Genomic DNA, 20,705 nt, shown 5'->3' with positions numbered 1-20,705 from the left:
CTGGGCGTCCCAGAACTGGACACAGCACTTGAGGAACAGTGCCAGGACAGGGGAGGAATGCCAAGTACACCAGTGCCAAGTACAGGGGAAGAATGACCTCCCTGCTCCTGCTGGCCACACCATTCCTGATCCAGGCCAGGGGCCATTGGCCTTCTTGGCCACCTGGGCACACTGCTGGCTCATGTCCAGCCTGCTGTCGACCAGTGCCCCCAGGTCCCTTTCTGCCTGAGCACTGTCCAGCCACACCATCCCCAGCCTACAGCAGTGCAGGGGTTGTTGTGGCCAAAGTGCAGGACTTGGCACATGGATTGATTAAACTTCATCTTGTTGGACTTTGCCCATCCATCCAACCATTCCAGGCCTCCCTGCAGAGCCCTCCTACCCTCCAGCAGATCCACACTCACATCCACCTTGGTGTCATCTGCAAAGATGTCCTTGGTTCCAAGGGGCCCCTGAGTGTCACAATGTCCCTTTGGTTACACCAGGCCCTACACTGTCACACTGGTCTCCTTGGTTCCATGGGGCCTCAAAATGTGACAATGGACTCCTTGGTTCCATGGGGCTTCACAGTGTCACAATGTTCTCATTGGTGCTGCAGTTTCACAGGGGCCCCTTGGTTCCATGGGGCCCCAGGGTGCCACAAAGGCCCCATGGTCACATGAGGTCCCACACTGTCACAATGCTCTCTGTGCTTCCACAAGTTCCCTCAGTGTCACAATGGACTCCTTGTTTCCACGAGGCCACACAGTGTCACCATGGCCTCTGTGGTTCCACCAGGACCCAGTGTCACGGGGACTCCCTGGTCCCATTGGGCCCCAGAGCACCACAATGGAGCCCTGGTTCTATGGGGCTGCACAGTGTCACCTTGGTCCTCTTAGTTCCACGAGGCCCTGCAGTGTCACAATGGCCCCAGAGTGCCCCAGTCATCACAGAATGACAGAATCAAATAGGCTGGAAAAGACCTTTGGAATCATCAAGTCTAACCAATGCCCTAATACCGCCTTGTCACCCAGACATGCCACTGAGTGCCACTGGAGAGGGACAGTGACTCTGCCACCTCCCTCCCTGGCCTGCCCATTCCAATGCCCACTCACCCTTTCTGTGAAGAACTTCTTCCTCTTGCCCAGCCTAAACCTCCCCTGGTGCAGCTGGAGGCTGTGTCTTCTTGTCCTGCCCTCCAGCAGATCCACACTCACACCCAGCTTGGTGTCACCTGCAAATTTGGGGATGGTGGGCTTGATCCCCTCACCCAGACCATCAGTGAAGATGTTAAACAGGACTGGGCCCAACACAGATCCCTGGGGGACAGCACCAGGGACTGGACACCAGCTGGGTGCAGCACCATCCCCACCCCTCTCTGGGCCCAGCTTCCAGCCAGCTCTTCCATCTCCCAGCCAGGAGGGAACCTGCCCAAGCCATGGGCGGCAGCTTTTCCAGGGAATGCTGTCAGAGACAGTGTCCAAGGCTTTGCTGAAGTCCAGATGGACACATCCACAGCCTTTCCCACATCCACAGCCTTTCCCACATCCACAGGTGGGTCACCTGGTCATAAAAGGAGATCAGGTTGTTCAGGCAGGACTTGCCCCTCTTAAATCCACGCTGGCTGGCTCTGACCCCTCGGCCATCCTGTGGGTGCCCTGTGGTGGCTCTCAAGGTGATCTGTTCCATAACCTTCCCAGACACCGAGGTCAGGCTGACAGGCCTGGAGCTCCCCACATCCTCCTTCCAGCCCTTCTTGGGGATGGGCTCACACTGGCACCTCCAGTGCTCTGGGACCTCCCTGCTGAGCCAGCACTGATGGTAAATGATGGGGAGCAGCTTGGGGAGCTCATCCACCAGCTCCCTCATCCCCCTAGGATGGATCCCATCTGCCGCGCTCCCGCCCCGGTTCCCTTTTCTCTCAGCCCCGGCTAGCTCTTCTCTGGGGCGAGAGTGGGCGATTGAGGCACCCTCCGCCGCTCCCAGCTGGGGTTTGGAGAGTGCCTTTGTGGGTCCCGAGCAGCGCTAGCAAGCCTCGCGGTGGTAAATGAAGAGCGGATCCTGCTGGGGGCTAAGTCCGAGTTTATTGTAGCCCAACGGGGCTAAATATCCTAGAACAGTGCCAGCCAACAGGAACAAGCACAAGGTGCTTGCACTGGCTTATAAACTGTAAGGGAGGGGTATCCAACGACCAATGGGGATAGGGATAGGGGGTGGCTCCGGGATGGGGGGATATGGTGGGGTCCAATGGGGGAAGGATATGGGGGGAGTCCCAGGTCCTCGCCCAATCACCCGGTGTCCTGAGTAGAAGCTTCTGGATGGATGGGAAGGGGCACCGAGTGATAGACAAGGCACCTGGGGGGGGTAAAATGCCTCTTTCAGGGTGATGGATAGATACTGGGAAGGCGGGAAGGGAGGACAAGGCGGGAAAACTGGGGATAAACCAAGTTGCACACGGGGGTACAAAGGAATAAACCAATACATAATACAGGGATAATAAAACATATACATAACGCAACTCCACACCCATCTGATCCCATACACCTGTGAGCATTTGAGTGGCTCAGCAGGTCACCAGCTGCTTCCTCCTGGATTACAGGGGGCTGTTCTGCTTCCTGTGCCCATCTACCAGCTCAGGAGAGCTCTTGTCCTGAAAACAGCCTATCCTAATATTGAAAATTAAAAGAAACAAGATGTTAAGGAGCTTGGCCTATTCCTTATCTTTAGCTACTATATTTTCCACTGCATCCAATAAAGAGTGGAGGTTCTCATTATCCCATAAATTGCAACTGAGTTATTTGTAGAAAAGTTTTCTAATATTTTTCACAGAAGTGGCCAGGTTAATCTATTATTGAGATTTCACCTCTTTCCTCTTTTTTCCTGCATGACCTAACAACATCCTTAAACGCTTGCTGAGTTGCCTGACTTTCTGTCCAAAGTTAATGCACCCTCTTCTTTCCCCTGAGTTCCCACAAAAGCTCCATGGGCAGTCAGGGCAGTCATTTTCCTCACCAGCTCATCTTTTGCCACACTGGGACAGGCTGCTCCTTCCCCCTTAAGATTACTTTCTCAAAATGTGCCCTTTGTTCCTGAACCCCTTTGTTTTTAAGGGCTTTTTCCCTTAAAAATATCGGTACCTGATTTGGTACTCCTCAAGTTAGCATCCTAAATAGGCCAAAGACTGCCCTTCCTAATTCCAGTGTGGAAGTTTTGTTGCTTTCCCTCCTTCTTTCACAGATCATTGAAAACTTGATTATTTCATGGTCCCTGTGCTCCAGGCAGCCTCTGAGCCCCACATCTGCCACCAGCCCTTCTCTGTTTGTGAGCAGCAGGAGACAGAGCTTTCCTTGGGAGTGGAGTGTTACAAAAATTGGGTAAAACAGAAAACTCCTTAACACCAGTGCAGCATTAAGAAGCAGCATTCTTTATTCAGCTGGGTGCACGGGGGATAGCTCCTCCCAAAGCCGAGCTTGCTGAGTACAGGAAAGTTTCTGTTCATGTTCTGTATTTTGCACACATATTCATTGATTGTCCTGGACTAAACACACATCTGATAATCATTTTTCCAGAATCATTAACATATTTCCTCTCCCCATTACCCATGCTGTCTTCTGTCCTGGGGATCTTCCCTGGTGGTCCCTGGTGGTCGTGGACCCCAATGTTCCCGTGGGCCTGGCTGAGCTGGCAGGACACTGAGGCTGGTGAACTTCCAGTTCCCCTTCTCCCACAGTTGGCATTGTGTGGTTTCCATAGGCCTGGGGTGTTGGAGAACAAGCTCCAGTTGTCAGCTCACCTGGTGGAGACAATTCATCATCTGGTGACATGAGGTCACAGAGTGGACTGTGACATCACAGAGTGGACATCAAGCAACTACAGCATCATTGACTGTCTGTGTGACATCAGATAACAGGCTGTGACATAACAGCAGACCATGATATCACAGAGTGACATCAGAGACCAGTTGTGTGACATTAGAGATCTGGCTGTGACATCTCAGAGCAGGCTGAGACATCACAGAGGGGCTGTGTGACATCCCAGGAGGGCTCTGTGAGGTCACTGGGTTGGTCACTCCGCCCCAGCCTTCCCTCACAGTTTCTCCCAACAAGTCCAATGCTGTTCATGCCCAGCGGAGTCCCTGTCCCCCGGTATCCCCCCGGTCCCCCTGGAGCCACAGCCTCCACCCAAGGATGTTCCACAGGATCCACCCCAGAGCCTGACATGGGGACAAGGGCCCAGGGCTGTTTGACCAGGACATCAAGGATGTGGATTATCCAAGTCCCTGTGGCCTGAGTTGAGTTCCCCAGGGCAGGAAAGATGTCTGGCAGCTGGAGCAGGGCTAGGGAAGGGCCTCCAAGGTGGGGCTGGAGCCCTTGGGCTGTGAGCAGAGGCTGAGGGAGCTGGGCTTGTCCAGCCCGGAGCAGGGAAGGCTGAGGGGCTCCTCATCCCAGCCTGGCAGTGCCAGCAAGGAGGAGATGGAGAACACAGAGCCAGGCTCTTCACCGGGGGCCTGGTGGGAGACAAAAGCCAATGGGTGGAAGGGGAAACAGGGAAGATCAGCCAGGACAGGAGAAGATTAAATGAGTCAGTTGGTTTCAGCATTTCCTCAACACCAAAAGCAGCCTGACCTCCCTTCTCCATCCACCACTGACAGCTTTGCAAATCAGGAATTGTTTGAGCTCTTTTGCCCCCACTCCAGGATGAGCATCCTGATGCAAGAACTTAACTGTGTTTATATCTATCAGAGAACCATGTAAGTCTAAAATCAGTTTTAGTATGGAAATCACTTGTGGATGGTGGACTCATCAGATGCTGCTGGGATGTTGCACATAGCTCAGGGAAGAGCGTGATTGTTATTAAATTGTGTCCTGTTCTACCATGGTCTGTTGGCCATGAAGAGAAACTTTCTGTGCCTCTGAGTCTCACCAGTTCCTGACCCCAAAGGACACAAACCTGATGAGTTGTGGTTCCCACTCCAGTCGTGGCACTTGGAGCTCCCTCCATCCCCAGAGCAGAGCTCCCTTGTCCCAGAAAGTCCCTGGCAATGCAGGGATGAAGGAAACAGGACAGGCTGTAGGGATCAGGGGCAGGGCACAGACAGGGATTTTGGGTGGTTGTGACCCCAGGGCAGGACCTGGCCCTTGGCCTTGGTGAACCTCAACCCATTGTCCTGGGCCCATGGCTCCAGCCTGTCCAGATCCCTCTGCAGAGCTTCCTGCCCTCCAGCACAGCCACACTCCACCCAGCCTGGGCTCACCTGGAACTGCCTGAGGGTGCCCTCGATGGCCTCATCCAGATCAGCAATAAAGAGATTTCACTGACCTGGCCCCAGCCCTGATCCCTGGGGACACCCCTGGTTGTGACTCCATTCCTCAGCTGCTCTGAGTGCCAGGGAGTGGATGAGGGAAATGGTGGGGAGGGAGTAGGGACAAAGTGTGATTGATTGTCAGCCATGAAGGGTCTTTGTCGCTGTTGAGGCAGGACGGGAATTAAGAGGCTCTGACTCAGAAGGCTGTTGAGAGTAAACTCCGGTTAATTCAAAATGCACTGCTCTTTTATACAGAGCTCTGCAAGGACCAAATCCATTGGTTCTGAAGTGAAAACAACCCACCACCATTAGTGAAGTGTGGAGAGTTTTGTGGATGAATGGCTTCGTGAGAAAGGACATAACTACGTGCAGTTAGTGAAGCAGTAGCTGAAAACTGCATAGCGCAGCAATAGCAGATGTAGCAACAATATCTTATGTCCTTGGGTAAGCTGGTTCCCAACAGTAGAATGGTCAGCAAAAGGATAAGTGTAAGGGAAAACAAAGCAAGCTTAGGAAGCCTCAAAGGTGGGGTTGACCTGTTTTTGATACACCAATGATGAGCCTAAGTTTTGCAATATGCATGAGCTTCATTATAATGGGTATAACTGTACATGCGTGCTTGGAATAAACTGAGACTTGTTGACATTATAGAATGGACTTGTCTCCCGTCATTTTTTCCACACCACAGCATCACCATGGTCTCCTTGGATACGCAATATCTCTATGGACCATTGGTTCCATGCAGCCCTGCTGTGTCACAGTGGTTCCTTGGTTCCATGAAGCCCCACTGCATAGCAATGGAATCTTGGTTCTGTGAAATTCTGTGCGGTCACAATGGTGTCCCTGATTCTGGAGACCCTTGGTTCCACAAGGTTCCATGATGTCACAATGGTCTCCTTGGTTCTGGACTGTAACAATGGAACCCTGGTTCCATGAGATTCCATGATGTCACAATGATCTCCTTGGTTCCAGACTGTAACAATGGAACCCTTGGTTCCACGAGGTTCCATGATGCCACAATGATCTCCTTGGTTCCACACTGTAACAACAGACCCTTGGTTTCATGAGATTCCATGATGTCACAATGATCTCCTTGATCCAGACTGTAACAAGAGACCCTCGGTTCCACAAGGTTCCATGATGTCACAATGGTCTCCATGGTTTCAGACTGTAACAACAGACCCTTGGTTCCACGAGGTTCCACATTGTCACAATGGTCTCCTTGGGTCTGGACTGTAATGATGGACCCTTGGTTCCATGAGTTTCCTAATGCCACAATGGTCTCCATGGCTCTGGAGTATAACAATGAACCCTTGCTTCTACAGTGTTCCACAATATCACAATTCTCTTTTGTTCTGGTCTGTAACAATGGACCCTTGGTTCCACGAGGTTCCACAATGTCACAATGCTCTCCTTGGTTCTGGACCATAACAATGGAACCCTGGTTCCATGAGATTCCATGATGTCACAATGATCTACTTGGGTCCACTAGGTTCTATGGTGTCACAATGGTCTCCGTGGCTCTGGATTCTAACAATGGATCCTTGGTTCCATGAGATTCCATGATGTCACAATGATCTCCTAGGTTCCATGAGGCCCTGCTTTGTCACAATGGACCCATGGTTCCATGAGCTTCCGTAGTGTCACCATGGTCTCCTCGGATCTGCATTGTCACAATGGACAACTGGTTCCATGGGACCCTGCTGTGTCACAATAAACCCTTAGTGCCATCAGGTTTTCTAGGGTCACAATGGTCTCCCTGGTTCAACGACACCTTGCAGTGTCACAATGGCTGCTTGGTTCCCTGAGCTTCCATAGTGTCAGCCATGGTCTCCTTGTTTCTGCAGTGTCACAATGGACCCTTGGTTCCATGAGCTTCCTAAATGTCACTGGTCTCCTTGGTTCCATGTGGCCCTGCTGTGTCCCATGAGTCCATGTCCCTTGGTTCCATGAGTTTCTCTACTGTCAGCAATGGTTCCTCTCCTCCAATGCGGGCCCACTGTGTCACAATGGACCCTGGGTTCCATGAAGTTCTTCATCATCACAATGGCTCTTTGGATCCATGAGGTTCCTTCGTGTCACCACGGTCTCCATGGATCCACATTGTCCTAATGGACAATTCCTACCATGCTGTCCCACTGTGTTGCAGTGACCCCTTGTTTCCATGAGGCCCCACTTTGTCACCATGGACCCTTGGTTCCAGAGGTTTTATCCTCTAACAATGGACTCCTTGGTTCTGTGAGTTACCCTGCATTTTACAGAGGTTTCTTTGCTTGCAAAAAGGCCTGGCTGTGCCTCAATGCACCCTTGGTTCCATGAGGATCTGGAGGATCACAAAGGATCCTTGGATCCACAGCGTGTTGAGGAATTTCTCGTGGAACAAGGACGTGCTCTCCTTGATGCTGTTCCTTTGCAGGAGCTGGACAACCCTGGCCTGCAGATTACAGAGTTACTTTAGTTACTTTAAAGTACTTAGGACATCCTTGGAAAGACAATAGGCCTTGTACAAACACAATAGCCAATGCTGGGTGCTGAGTATTATATGAAAAGTGTCACGTACTATAACCTGATCAGATGCTTGTAGAATAACAGCCAATCAATAAGTGGCAATAGCAAATAAATATTCATTGGTTAACGTAATATGATTACATTTATTACGTTAGCCAATGAATGTTAATTTGCTATTGTATTATGTAAGGCGATAAAGGCATAAAACATGAAAAAATTAGACAATAAAGGAGGATGACATCAAGCCATATTGGTTTGGGTGTCATTACTAAAACTGGGTCTCTGTGGGACCCCCTTCAGATTGTCAGCAACAAGGGATCTTGATTTTCACACCTACTAAAAATGGATTAGGAAATGCTGGGGATCCATATCAACTGAGGATTGATGATATCAATCTATAAATAAGAAAAGTAAACAGGACAAAACAATTCCCTCTGCACTGTTTTCAATATAGTTGGTTGACTTTGAATACACTTGTGCAATCTGTTTAATTGACCACTGAAGAATTGAAGACTTGAATTATTTCCATGGGCTTGTCTTGTTTGGGTGTTTGGAAGAAATGTAAATGAGCCTTTGCCACTGAATTTCTATACTGAAGAGCTCAAGAAAGAAGAGGCCTCTGGAGTAGTAAAGTTCATCACCAACCTCCAAGGTGCTGAGGATCCATCCCCATCAGAGCAGCAATGAGCAGAAATGGGCACAGCTTTGGGGCTGCCCCAGCTCTGCGATGGGCCCTGGGCCTGGAGCAGGAGCAGCTCTGGAGGGCCCCAGGGCCGGGGCTCTTGTGCTGGCCTGGGCAGATGGGATGGCAGGAGGGGCTGCAGAGCTCTCAGCACCTCAGGCAGAGGGGAGCAGGGCAGCCAGGGAGCTCCTTTGGCCTTGGCCAGGCCCCTTCCCCCATGGTGGGGCTGAGTCCTGGCTGAGCTGCAGCTGCTGCTGTGCCCTTGGCAGGGGCTGAGGCCGTGGGGCAGTGCTCAGAGCAGCCTGGCCTGAGCAGAGCTGTGGGGCCAGAGCCGGCTGGGCTGTGCTGGGGAGAGGCCCTTGGTGCTGCCCAGAGCTCAGGGCAGCTGGCAGAGCTGGCAGGGAGCTGGGCTGGGCTGGGAGAGCCTGGCACGGAAACCATCAGTGTCCATCGCAGCCTGGCTGAGCGGGCAGGGGCCAAGGCCAGCAGAACATGGTCGGCAAGTTCTCTGTGTGGGAGCTGAGCTGGTGAGCCCTTGAGCCCTCCCAAGCGCTGGGGCTGCACCTCCAGCTCCAGAGAGGTGACAGATGGGAGCAGAGACAAATCATTCCTGCAGCATTCTTCATTGTGTTTGCTTGTACAGGTGACCTGGATTCATATGTAGACGAGGTGTTTTGTGTCAGATAACACTGGTAGACTGATAAGAATACTATTTTTTAGCTGAAAGTTATATTTCACACATAATGAACTATGAGAAAAAAAATACACGTAGGACCAGAAGAGCATTTGAGTTTTTCAGAGGACAAGAGGCTCATTGATGTTGCAGCAGTCAAACCTGTTCAAATACTTTCCTCAAGGCTTCCTTGAAACGGGAGGTGACCACCAGAGGCCAAGGCCAGCCAGAGCTGTCTGTCCTGGCAGATTTTGTCTGGGAGAACCCTTGCAAATCAGGAATTTTGGAGGAAAAGTGTCAATTTTGGCCATGGTTGCCTGTGCAGAAGGGATGGTACTTTTCCACAGGAAGAAAAGCACAGATCCCCAGTGTTTGAAGCAAGGTGAGAGCCAGCTCTCAGGAAGACAAGGTCAAAAACACTTGTTTGTAATGGCAGCTTTTGTTTGGGAGCAATCCCTGGATATTGGGAATTTTGAGGGGAGAATCCCATTTTAGCCATGGGTGCTTGAATGTGAAGGGCAGTTCTTTTCCATTGGAAAGAAAGCCCAGAGCCCTTGGCTCCATGAGGCTCTGACGTGCCACAGAGGCCCTTTGGTTTCACAAGGCCTAAAAATGTAGAAATGGTCTCCATGGTTCCATGAGGCCCTGCAGTGTCACAACAGACCATTGGTTTCACTGAGCCCCACAGTGTCACTATGGTCCCTTTGGCTCCAAGAGGCCCTGAAGTGCCACAATGGCCCTTTGGTTTCACAGGCCTCAAAGTGTCAAAATGGCCTCCATGGTTCCATGAGGCCCTGCTGCGTCACAAGGGACCTTTGGTTCCATGATGCCCCAGAGTGTCACAATGGCATCCTTTGTCCCATGGAGTCAGAATGGACCCTTCATCCCATGGACACCCACAGTGTTCACTGTAGTCCCCTTGATTCCATGAGGCCCTGCCGTGCTCTAATGGTCCCTGTGTTCCAGTGTGTCCCAAAGTGTCAGGATAGTCTCCATTGTTCCATGAGGCCTCGCAATGTCACTGTGCTCCCCTTGGTTCCACAGAGCCCCACAGTGGAACAATGGTCTCTTGGTTCCATGAGGTTCCTCAGTCACAATGGTCTCCCTGGATCTGCAGTGTCACAGTGGCCCCTTGGCTCCATGTGGCCACGCTGTGTCACAATGGCTCATGGTTCCATGAGGCCACACAGTTTAACAAGGGACCCTTGGTTCCACGAGGCCTTTCTGTGTCAGAGTGTCCCCTTGGTTCCCAGAGGTTTCTCAGTGTCACAATGATCTCCTTGGATCTGCACTATCACAATGGACCATTGGTTCAATGTGGCCCCAATGTGCCAAAATGGATTTTGGTTCCATGGGGTTCTGCTGTGTCACTATGGACTCTTTGTTCCATGAGTTTGGGCAGTGTCACAGCTGAGTCCTGGGTTCTGTGAGGCCCTGCTGTCACCAAATCTCGGAAATATCAGAATGAGGCTCCTTAACACTAATTTGCTTTTCAGAGGGCATAATTTATTCAGGCCTGAGGCCTAGTGAGGGATAACTCCTGATCTGATGCAGACATGTAATTTTACCAGTGTGTTGCTTCCATACAGTTCCTAAATGCCAATTACGATTTACCCATTTCCATTAAACCCACCCCAAGTTCCCAGATTCAGTCCTTGTTTTCTCTGTCACTGTACCCTTGAGCCAGATGTCTTCTTCTTCTCTTCCAGCCATCCCTGCTGGGAAAGCAGCCCCTGCATGCCTTGTTCCTGTGGTGGAAGTTCACAGGCAGGGTAAAAATGGAATGAACCCTTTGGGTATCAGCCCAAGGCTTTGTGTGGCCAGGCAGGGGCAGCAGGAGGCAGAGCTGCCAGCAAAGGAAGGGGCCAGCGAGGTGGGGCAGCCGGGGGTGACAACAGCCTGCAGGGACAGAGGCGCAGGGCAGGGACACCGTGGGACAGCCTGGGCTGCAGAGGGCTCAGGGATGTGCAGCAGCTGCAAGGCCCTGACAGAGCCAATCTGTGCAGCCCTTTGGCCGTGGCTGCTGGCCCTGGGCCTGAGCCACGAGGGGACAAGTGACCCTTGCAGCCCTGGGGCCTCAGTGCCTCCTTGTCCCTGCTCAGCAGCCTGGCAGGGGCCGCCCCATGGTCCTGCCCTTGGCATTGCACATCCCCACATGCCAGTGCCCATCCCGGGAAGAGCCCTGAGCAATGAGGGAGGGACAGGATCTGCCTTGCCAAGGGCTGAGGCTCAGGCCTGGGCCCTTTGCATTCCTGAAACACATCCAGCTTTGCTCAGCACCAGAGACACCTTTCCCTTGCCTGTCCCAGCTGTCATCACTGCCTCCAGGGTTCTGCTCTGACTGGAACCTGGGGACACTTTCTCAGTCCTGTCCCTCAGTGAGACCCATTAAAACTTCAAGAAACTTTGAAGTTTTAAATTTGAGTTCTTGAGAAGTTTTTTGAAGACACATTCAGGGACTGAGTCTGATGTAAACAACACCAAAGCCCTGAGAGGGTCATTAAAATTTTTCTATTCCAGTTGTGGAGAAAGATTTCAAAGTGCTTGTAAGAAATACACATTCCTATTTTAAAGGGTGTATTTTATTACATTTCTCTTTAGATCAGAGGTGATTGCAGCATTCTGTGTTTGATATTGAGCCAGAGTCTCCCCTCAGGAGCTCTGGCCTGCTCAGAGAAGCTGTGCCCTGAGCTCTGGCCCAGCGTGGACAACCTTGCTCCACGTTGCCCCAGCCCATCCTGTCTGTCCTCACTCACCTGGGACCTGCTGTGCTCGCAGAGCTGGCTGCACCCAGCCTAAGAGGGGCTTTCCCTTTTTCTATGTTTGAAGCAATCTAAAACTCCTGAGTTTCCCCATGAAAACAGACACCCTCCTCAGGTGTGTGCCAGCCCAAGGTGCCACCAAAACCATCCAGACCCGCCCTGGGCCAGCTGTGAGGGTGGATCATCAGCCCCAGCTGCACTGGGCACTGCAAGGAGCTGTGGCCATGGGCACTGCACTGACCCCACTGCTGGGTTTGGCTACCACGGCAGTCCTGAGAAATTAAACTGTTCTTGGAAACACTGGGGAGGACTGGGAATACTGGGGAACACTGGGAATGCTGTGGGAGACACTGGGACATACTGGGAGTGATACTGTGGGGATCTGGGACAGCCTGGGAACATGAGGAATGCTGAGGGGGAATCTGGGTGGACTGGGATGGACTGCGGGGGTACACTGGGACACACTGGGACATACTGGGTGTGAAACTGGGAGTGAAACTGGGGGATACTGGGACAAACAGGGAACATTGTGGGGAAGACTGGGCAACACTGGGGCATATTGTGGATGACATGGGAGGAACTGGGAGGGCCTGGGAATGAACTCAGGCATATTGGGAGGGACTGGGCTGTGCTGGGAGGGACTGGAGGGGCACTGGTGCTGTACTGGGCTGTACTGGGGATGAACTGGGCTGTACTGGGAGGGACTGGAGGGGCACTGGGACTGTACTGGGCTGTACTGGGAGGGACTGGAGGGGTTCAAGGGGCTGTTCCCGTCCCCTCCCATTGGCCGAGGCTCCCGCCCATCACAGCATCCAACCAATCAGCGCCAGGGATCGTGGCTTTGGGGGCGGTGCCTACAGTTAGCGCCATCTTTCCTTTTGCCTACATCTCCCATCATGCCCAGCAAGCCAATAGAGCCTCATTGGGGTCGGGACTACAACGCCCGTCATGCCCCGCGCTCCACAGAACCCCGGTACCGCCCCCATTTGTCCTGTAAGTGCCCCCCAGACCCTCCGGGATCACCAAGTGCCCCTCAGCGCCCATTCGGGACCCCCCAAAAGCGTCCTAGGATCCCCTGAGTGCTCCCAGCCCCACAGATGCCCGGTACAGCCACTTCTGGGAATTCCTCTCCTCTCATCCCCCGCGGCCCCAGAGCCCCTCAGAACACAGTTCCGCGCCTAAAATTCCTGCTGCGCCCTGCGCTCTAAGGAACCCGGTTAAATCTCCCCAAGCTCCCCCCGAGTGCTCCAGAGCCCCCGAGGACCTCACGTCGTGGCTCGGACGCAAAAGTGTCCCCCGAATGCATTCCCAACCGTGACTTCATCTCCTGTCAGGCCCTGTCAGACATGGTGAGGCTGGGAGTGAGGAGCAGCTTGTCCAAACAGGGTCAGCCCTCAAGGAGCTCATTCTTCTCCATGCCCAGCCCTCCTAAGGAGCCATTGAGCATCAAGATCACCTGGGAAATGATTCTATCAACTATTCTCTGAACAGAAAAAGAAAAGAATATTCATGTGATTAAAAAATAAAAATCAGGAGGTGGACTTTGAAGTTTCCGTCCTGAACAGAACAGCAAACTGCACAATCCCTGGAGACTTGAAGACAATGGAAGGAAGACAAAGAGCTCCTGAGGGCTTTCTGTATTTTAAGGATCCCCAGGGTGGATGTGGGGCTGGGTCCAGGAGCCTCAGGCACTGAGAGAAGGATGAAGAAGCTGCTGAAGGAGTCAGAAGCAAAACTCCAAGTCCTTTGGAGCATCCCTGGGCCCCAGTGAGGGCAGGGACTGCCAAAGGCTCCCCAGGCACTGGAGAGAGCAGATCCTGGAGGCCAGGACTGCAGGGAGCCCAAGGCTCAGAGCAGGGAACTGCAATGCTGAGCAAGGCCTGGGCTGGCTGGGGGAAGCAGAAAGGCCAAGCCCTGAGCCCAGCCTGGCACAGCAGGGCCCGTCCCTGACGGGTGGCTCGGGGCTGTTTGTGGGGCAGGGGGATGTGAGGGGCAGCAAGGACAAATGCCATAAACCTGCAGCCCCTGCCAGCCTCCTCAGGGAGGGCGAGGGAGAATGTGAAAAATGCCAATCACTTGGTTTTTAAAATTTTAAAAGTTTAATACTAATAAAATGGTTATAAAAATAATAATAATACAATTACAGTAATAAAGTTTAGAGTTAGGACAATTACAAGACAATAAAAAGCAAAGAATTATGGATGTCCAGGTGCTCTCAGACACTAAATCGCAAAAAGCACGCCTTGTGAACAAAGGAATAATGTTACAAGCAACAGCCTGTTGCATATTCATATATCTCATCCATGATGCATAAATTCCTTGCAAATTAAGAACATTTCTGCTTTTTGTCAACTTCTTCTCCTTAATCCTGTTGGTTCCACAAAGATGGAGAGAAGGCAGAAGAGTGTTTGTCTTTTCTGATAAGGAGGCTGTGACTTTTTATGGGCCCCCTTCGCTGACATCTCTGTGTGAGGAGTTTCTTGATTATCTCATCTTCCTGCTTGAGCTTTTAACAAATCCTATATCACAGTTTCTATTTTAACATTATGTTGTAACCTAAAGCTACATTTAACTCACTATGTAAGAAATTAATACAGCATAACTTTCTAACATGACACATATAATATTCATTGTAACATTTGCGAAAAGCCAATCATAAAATATGCATTTTTCACAGAGAAGCAAAGTGCAGCCCCTCACAGGGAAGTTCCTTCTGTGGGGCTCCCGAGGCGCTGCCCGAGCCCAGGGACAAAGGCCTGGGTGCCTCTGGCCCTGCCAGCCCTGCCCAGCCCTGCCCATCTGTCCTGGGGCTGTGTCCCCTGTGCGCGCTGCTCCTGTGCCCTGGCCGGCTGCACTCGCCCATCTCGCTGTGCCCCAGCATTTCTCACCCAGCGTTTCTGTGCCCTCCCTGGGCTGCCTGCACCCAGCGCTGCCGGCTCCTGGCACACAGAGCCAGCCCATGGCCCAGCCCCATGCTGGGACACCACCAGCACCAAAATTCTACCCTGGCAGGGACTTTTCTTCCTCCTCAGCTCCAGGCTGAACCTTCCAAGCTGTGCTTTGGGCAGGTTTCCTTCTCTTCCCACTGCCAAGGAAAGCTCTGTCTCCTGCTGGTCACAGACAGAGAAGGGCTGGTGGGAGATGTGGTGGTCAGAGACTGTTTGGGGCACAGGGGCCATGAAATTACTGAGTTTTTAAATAGTCTGTGAAAGGAGGGCCATCAATAAATCTTCTACCCTGGAGTTACAGAGAGCAGACTTTGGCCTATTCAGGATTGATTTGGGGAGTACCAAATCAGGTACTGATGTTTTAAAAGGAAACAGCCCTTAAAAACCAAGGATTCCAGGAAGGATGGACACAGTTCAAGAAAGAAATGTTGAAGGAGCAGCAACAGCCTGTCCCTCTGTGCCAAAAAGTGAGCTAGCAAGGAAAAAAATGGCCTGGCAGGTCATGGAGCTTTTTCCAGGAACTCAGGGGAAAAATTAGGGTGCATCACCTTGGGAGGGAGGACCAGGAAACTCAGGACATGCTTAAGAATATTATTAGGTCATGCAGAAAGCAAAATAGAGAAGTAAAAGCTCAATTACAACTTAACCAGGCCACTTATGTGAAGGAGAATAAAAATGTTTTTATAAATACATTAATGGCAAAAGGAGCGGTAAAGACAACCTCCATTTGGTGGGTCAAAAAAAGGTTCCATGAGGCCTCTGGGTGCCACAATGAATTCCTTGGTGCTGCAGTGTCACGATGGAGCCATGGTGACACAAGATCCTGCAGTGTCACCAGGGACCCTTGGCTCCATGGGCACCACAGTGTGACAATTGTTCCCTCAATTCCCAGAGTCCTTGCAGTGGAGCAATGGCCCCTTGATTCCATTGTCCCCAGGCTCTCCTGCTGGGAAAAGCAACTGAGTGATGAAGCATTTGCTGCATCTGAACACTGAGATCCATCTTGCCCCCTCTTTTCCTTATTGCCATTGTTCCAACTGCACATTTCTCAGAGGATAACCAGGGATTTTGGGACAAAACCACATTTTTTTGATTGGGAATGTCCCTGGGGATCCCCATTACACCAGGGTGAGTTTGCTCTAGAGCAGCTTCTCTCTCTCCTGGCAACCTTTTTCCTCCTCCCCAACCTCCTCCTCCTCTGCCTCCTCCTCCTTCTTGTTACCTTCATCCCCACTGTTCAGAGCATAATTCCAAGAGAAAAGCCAGTGATTTTGGGGCAGAAAACTGCTTTTCTGAGGGGGAACCTCCACAGTGGTTCTGGTCCTGTCAGGGCACCCTTCCTCCCTGTCCTCCTCCTCCTGCCCCGCACTGAGGGCACACCTGAGCTTTGCCCAGAAGAGGGGCCGCGCAGGGAGCTCGGAGGGCCAGCGCAGGTGTGTGCGCCGCAGCAGCACACGGCGTATGCGGTGGAAGGCCGAGAGCTCGGCCTCGGGGATGTCCTCGAGGAAGATGAGGACAAGGACATCGCGCAGCTCATCAAAGAGGCGATAGCTGGCCATCTGGATCTCCAGTGAGCACCACTCGCTGCGCAGGTACCCGTGGCTCACCACGCACACCGTGTGCCGGCTGTTGTACACAGCGTCCACGATGTTGTCCACTATGGCGCGGCCGGGGCGAAAGTCACGGTGGTGCAGGCAGAGCCGCAGGGCTCCGCGCTCCAGCTCAGGCACCAACTCCTCCAGCACCCACCGCTCATCCCCAGAGTTGTAGGACACAAAGGTGTCGTAGGTGTAGCGCCGCTGCTCCCGCCGCCAGTGCCCACGTGCCCACGCGTGCAGCAGGAAGAGCTGGTAGCGCAACCGCCAGTACCCACGGTGGTACAGCAGTGGCAGCACTAGCAGCAGCAGCACGGCTGGTGCTGTCCCTGCAAACAGGTACCGCCCCATGTCCAGGTAGCACACGCGTGTGTCAAAGGAGTGCAGGTACGTGGAGGCCCCACCTGTCTCACCGCAGGTGTAGTTATACAGGTAGACCACCTGCACGGGCCCACCTTCCAGCCAGGCAGGCAGCCAGGCATTGGCACAGCTGCAACTCAGCGGGCACTTGCGCAGGTCCAGATAGCACAGGGCGGGGAGGCGGGTGGCCAGAGTCACATCCAATGTACGCAGCTCGTTCTTGGCCAGGTGCAGCTCCTGCAGTCGTGTTAGGTTGCCGAAGACCTCGGGGCCAAGGCTGCGCAGTCCTGCACTCTCCAGGTTCAGGCTGCGCAGCTGGCTCAGGTTCTTGAAGATGCCGGCAGGCAGGTGGCCCATCCCGCTGTTGCTGTCAGCCAGCGTCAGGTTCCGCAGCTGTGCCAGGTCATCGAAGGCATCGTCAGGGATGGCCGAGAGTGAGTTCTGTGCCAGAGAGAGTGAGCGCAAGGCACCGAGGCCCTGGAAGAAACGTTGTGGGACTACACGCATCCCATATGGCTGCTGTGCCTGCAGATTCAGGTCATAGAGGTTATGCAGGTAGCGGAAAGGCGGCAGCTGCCGCGGATGTCGGCTCAGGTAGTGCAGCGCGTTGGCACGCAGGTCCAGCACACCCAGCGTCAGCTGCACCGGCTGGAACGTGGCCGCTCTCACCTCCAGCAGCCGGTTGCGGTCCAGGTAAAGTCGGCAAAGCCGCGGGAGGCCCTGGAATGCCTTGGCTGCCAAGTGCTGCAGGTTGTTCCCACCCAGGTCAAGCGTCTGCAGCTGGTCAAGCCCCTTGAAGGCGCCAGGGAAGAGCACGGCCACGCGGTTGTTGCGCAGGTTGAGGTCTCCCAGCTGGTGCAGGTCAGCAAAGGAGCCGGGCAGGAGGTCAGTGAGCAGGTTGTTGTCAAGGCGTAGGTGCCGCAGGTCGTGGAGTCCACGCAGCGCTGCGCGGTCCAGCCGTGCCAGCCCATTCACATCCAGCCGCAGCTGCCGCAGCGCCGGTGCATTGTCAAAAGCACCCGCACCAGCCACCAGGATGCGGTTGAAGCGCAGGGACACGTTGTGCAGCTGCCGCAGAACTGGGGACCCGTTGCACGATGGCAGCCGCTGCAGCAAGTTGTGCTCAGCCACCAGCTCGCTCAGCTCTGCGCGCTGTGCCTGGTTCAGCAGCCGCCCTACGCAGCCCAGGTGCCGCAGCCGGTTGCCAGATAAATCCAGGGCACCCAGCACCGGACACTCGGCCAGAGCCCCATCGGGCATTGCTGTGAGCCCCATGCGCTGCAGCTGCAGCCTCTGCAGCTGCTGTCCTCTCAGCTGCTGGCACAGGCATTCCAGGCCGCTCGTGCCTACCTGTAGCCCTGACACGTCCACCTGGTGCGGGGAGATTCCAGGCACACGCAGCAGCTGCACTACGTCCAGCGGGTTCCCAGCCAGGTGCAGGTATGTCAGGTTGCTCAGGCACAGGTGAGCGAGTGGTGCAGGGTCTGAAATGTTGTTGTAGGACAGGTCAAGCTCACGCAGCCCTGAGGGCATCACCCCAGGGGTGGCCCCTGAAAGAGCTCCCAGGGAGTTGTTGCAGAGGTGCAGGACCCTCAGCGTGGGTGGCAGCCCCGGGCCCAGTGTCGACAGCATGTTTACACACAGGTCGAGCAGGTCTAGGTGCGTCAGATTCCCCACAGCCATGGCCACGGGCTCCAGTGCTTGGAGCCGGCCATCCCGCAGCCAGAGCGTGGTGAGTGCGGCCAGTGGCTGGAAAGCTCCAGGGGCCACTTTCTGTAGCGGATTGTGGTCCAACCGCAGCGTGCTCAGGTTGCCCAGCCCAGAGAACATACCTGTGGCCAGCACTGACACCTTGTTGTGGGCCAGGTCTAGGTGCACCAGTGCTGACAGCCCCCAGAAAGCCCCTGGGGCCAGGCGTTCCAGCTGGTTGTGGGTCAGATCAAGGGTGTAGAGCTGCGGCAGGTGGGCAAAGGCACCAGGGGGCACCTGGCGCAAGATATTGACAGAGAGGTTGAGGGATGTGGCAGTGGAGGGGAGGTCGCCCACTGCAGCCCCCACGGTGCTCAGGAAGCGCTGGATGCAGCGGAACAGACCAGGGTCCTGCGGTGCCTGGATGCAGTTGCGGAAGCCATAGGGAGAGACCCCTGCAGGCACCACCACCAGTGTCACCAGTGTCACCAGCAGCGGGGTGCACATCCTGACTCACCCTGCAGAGATCCTGGATGCAGTGGGGGAGAGAGGAGGAGGAAGCATGTCCTTGGTACCACAGAGACCACGCTCAAGGCCCACACTTGGGGCTCAGGGATCCCCACCACCCTAGGGATCCCCTTGTGAACCAGAGACCCCACCAGCATCCCAAAGACCCAACTCAGGGCCCAGGGACCCCCGATCCACACCCCAGAGACCCAAACAGAACACCGGGACTCCCACTCTGTGTCCAAGGACTCCTCATCCCCACCCCAGGGAATCACATACATACTCCAGGGACTCCCGTCAGGGCCCAGAGGACCCCCCCAACCCCCATCCACAGCCAAGGCAGACACACTCCAGGGACCCCCACCAGAGCCCAGGGACCTCCCCTAGGGCCAAAGAACCTCCACACACCCCAAGGACCCCTTGCCCCCCACCCCCCACGGATTTTGGGCACCCCCCTGCTCCCTGTCAAGTTCCCACCGTGCCACTGCCTCTGCTTTGGGTGATTTTGGGGTTAGAAACGGGAAGTTTGGGGTATCGCTTTTTGTCACAACTGCCCCACCCACCTCCCAGTGACGTAGGTGGGGGAGGCCCCTGCCCAGACGGATTTAGGGGTCCCCGAGGGGCTGGCAGGGCTACGAGTCCACACAGCTCGATCACCCCGCCTCGGTGCAGACTCCCGGAGTCTGGGGGGCCCCTGGGACACCCAAGCCTCTTCGCCCCGGCCGCGCCGTCCCCCTGCTGCCACGTGCTGCTCTTGGTTCCTCTTCCCCTTCCTCAGACTGAACCAGCTGGTTTTGGTTCCTTTGGGGAAAATACTGGGCTGTACTGGGTTCTACTTTCTTATACTGGGCTATACTGTACTATATTGGTCTACAGTGGGCTGTGCCAGTTGTACTGAGTTATCCTGGACTCTACAGACTGCTAGTGGGCAGTACTGGGCTATACTGGGCTGTACTGGGCGGTACTGGTCTATACTGGTCTGTACTGGTCTGTACTGGTCTATACTGGTCTGTACTGGTCTGTACTGGTCTGTACTGGTCCGTACTGGTCTGTACTGGTCTGTACTGGTCTGCACTGGTGTGTACTGGTCTGTACTGGTCTGTACTGGTCCGTACTGGTCCGTACTGGTCCGTACTGCTCTGTACTGCTCTGTACTGCTCTGTACTGGTCTGTACTGGTCCATACTGTCCGTACTGGTCCGTACTGGTCCGCACTGGTCTGTACTGGTCTATACTGGTCTGTACGGGTCTATACTGGTCTATACTGGTCTGCACTGGTCTGTACTGGTCTGCACTGGTCTGTACTGGTCCGTACTGGTCCGCACTGGTCTGTACTGGTCTATACTGGTCTGTACTGGTCTATACTGGTCTATACTGGTCTGCACTGGTCTGTACTGGTTTGTACTGGTCTGTACTGGTCCGTACTGGTCCGCACTGGTCTGTACTGCTCTCTACTGGTCTGTACTGGTCTATACTGGTCTATACTGGTCTATACTGGTCTGCACTGGTCTGTACCGGTCTGTACTGGACCGTACTGGTCCGTACTGGTCTGTACTGCTCTATACTGGTCCGTACTGGTCTGTACTGGTCTGTACTGGTCTGTACTGGTCTGTACTGGTCTGTACTGGTCTGTACTGGTCCGTACTGGTCTGTACTGCTCTATACTGGTCCGTACTGGTCTGTACTGGACTGTACTGG

General features: G+C 53.9%; 1 protein-coding gene across 1 annotated transcript; it reads right to left on the bottom strand.

Annotated features, from left to right (window-relative positions):
• Positions 1-2,689: 2,689 nt before the first annotated feature.
• LOC144247985 (uncharacterized) lies at positions 2,690-19,008 on the bottom strand. The gene is made up of 3 exons (XM_077789790.1): positions 16,080-19,008; positions 3,579-3,734; positions 2,690-2,721 (listed from the first exon to the last, which is right to left on the bottom strand). The coding sequence occupies exons 1-3, from the start codon at positions 19,006-19,008 to the stop codon at positions 2,690-2,692; spliced, it is 3,117 nt and encodes a 1,038-aa protein (XP_077645916.1).
• Between the last annotated feature and the right edge of the window lie 1,697 nt (positions 19,009-20,705).

Source organism: Lonchura striata, chromosome 37 (assembly GCF_046129695.1).
Source record: "Lonchura striata isolate bLonStr1 chromosome 37, bLonStr1.mat, whole genome shotgun sequence".
NCBI lineage: Eukaryota > Metazoa > Chordata > Aves > Passeriformes > Estrildidae > Lonchura > Lonchura striata.
The sequence above is the reverse complement of the archived record's forward strand: the minus strand, read 5'-3'. Positions and strand labels throughout refer to the sequence as shown.

Coding starts and splice junctions, on each gene's coding strand:
- LOC144247985 (XM_077789790.1), bottom strand. CDS start 19,008: ATGTGCACCCCGCTGCTGGTGACACTGGTGACACTGGTGGTGGTGCCT. Junction 3,735..16,079: donor TCTGAACAGTGGGGATGAAG/GTAACAAGAAGG, acceptor CCAACACCCCAG/GCCTATGGAAACCACACAAT. Junction 2,722..3,578: donor CAGGACAGAAGACAGCATGG/GTAATGGGGAGA, acceptor TATTGGATGCAG/TGGAAAATATAGTAGCTAAA.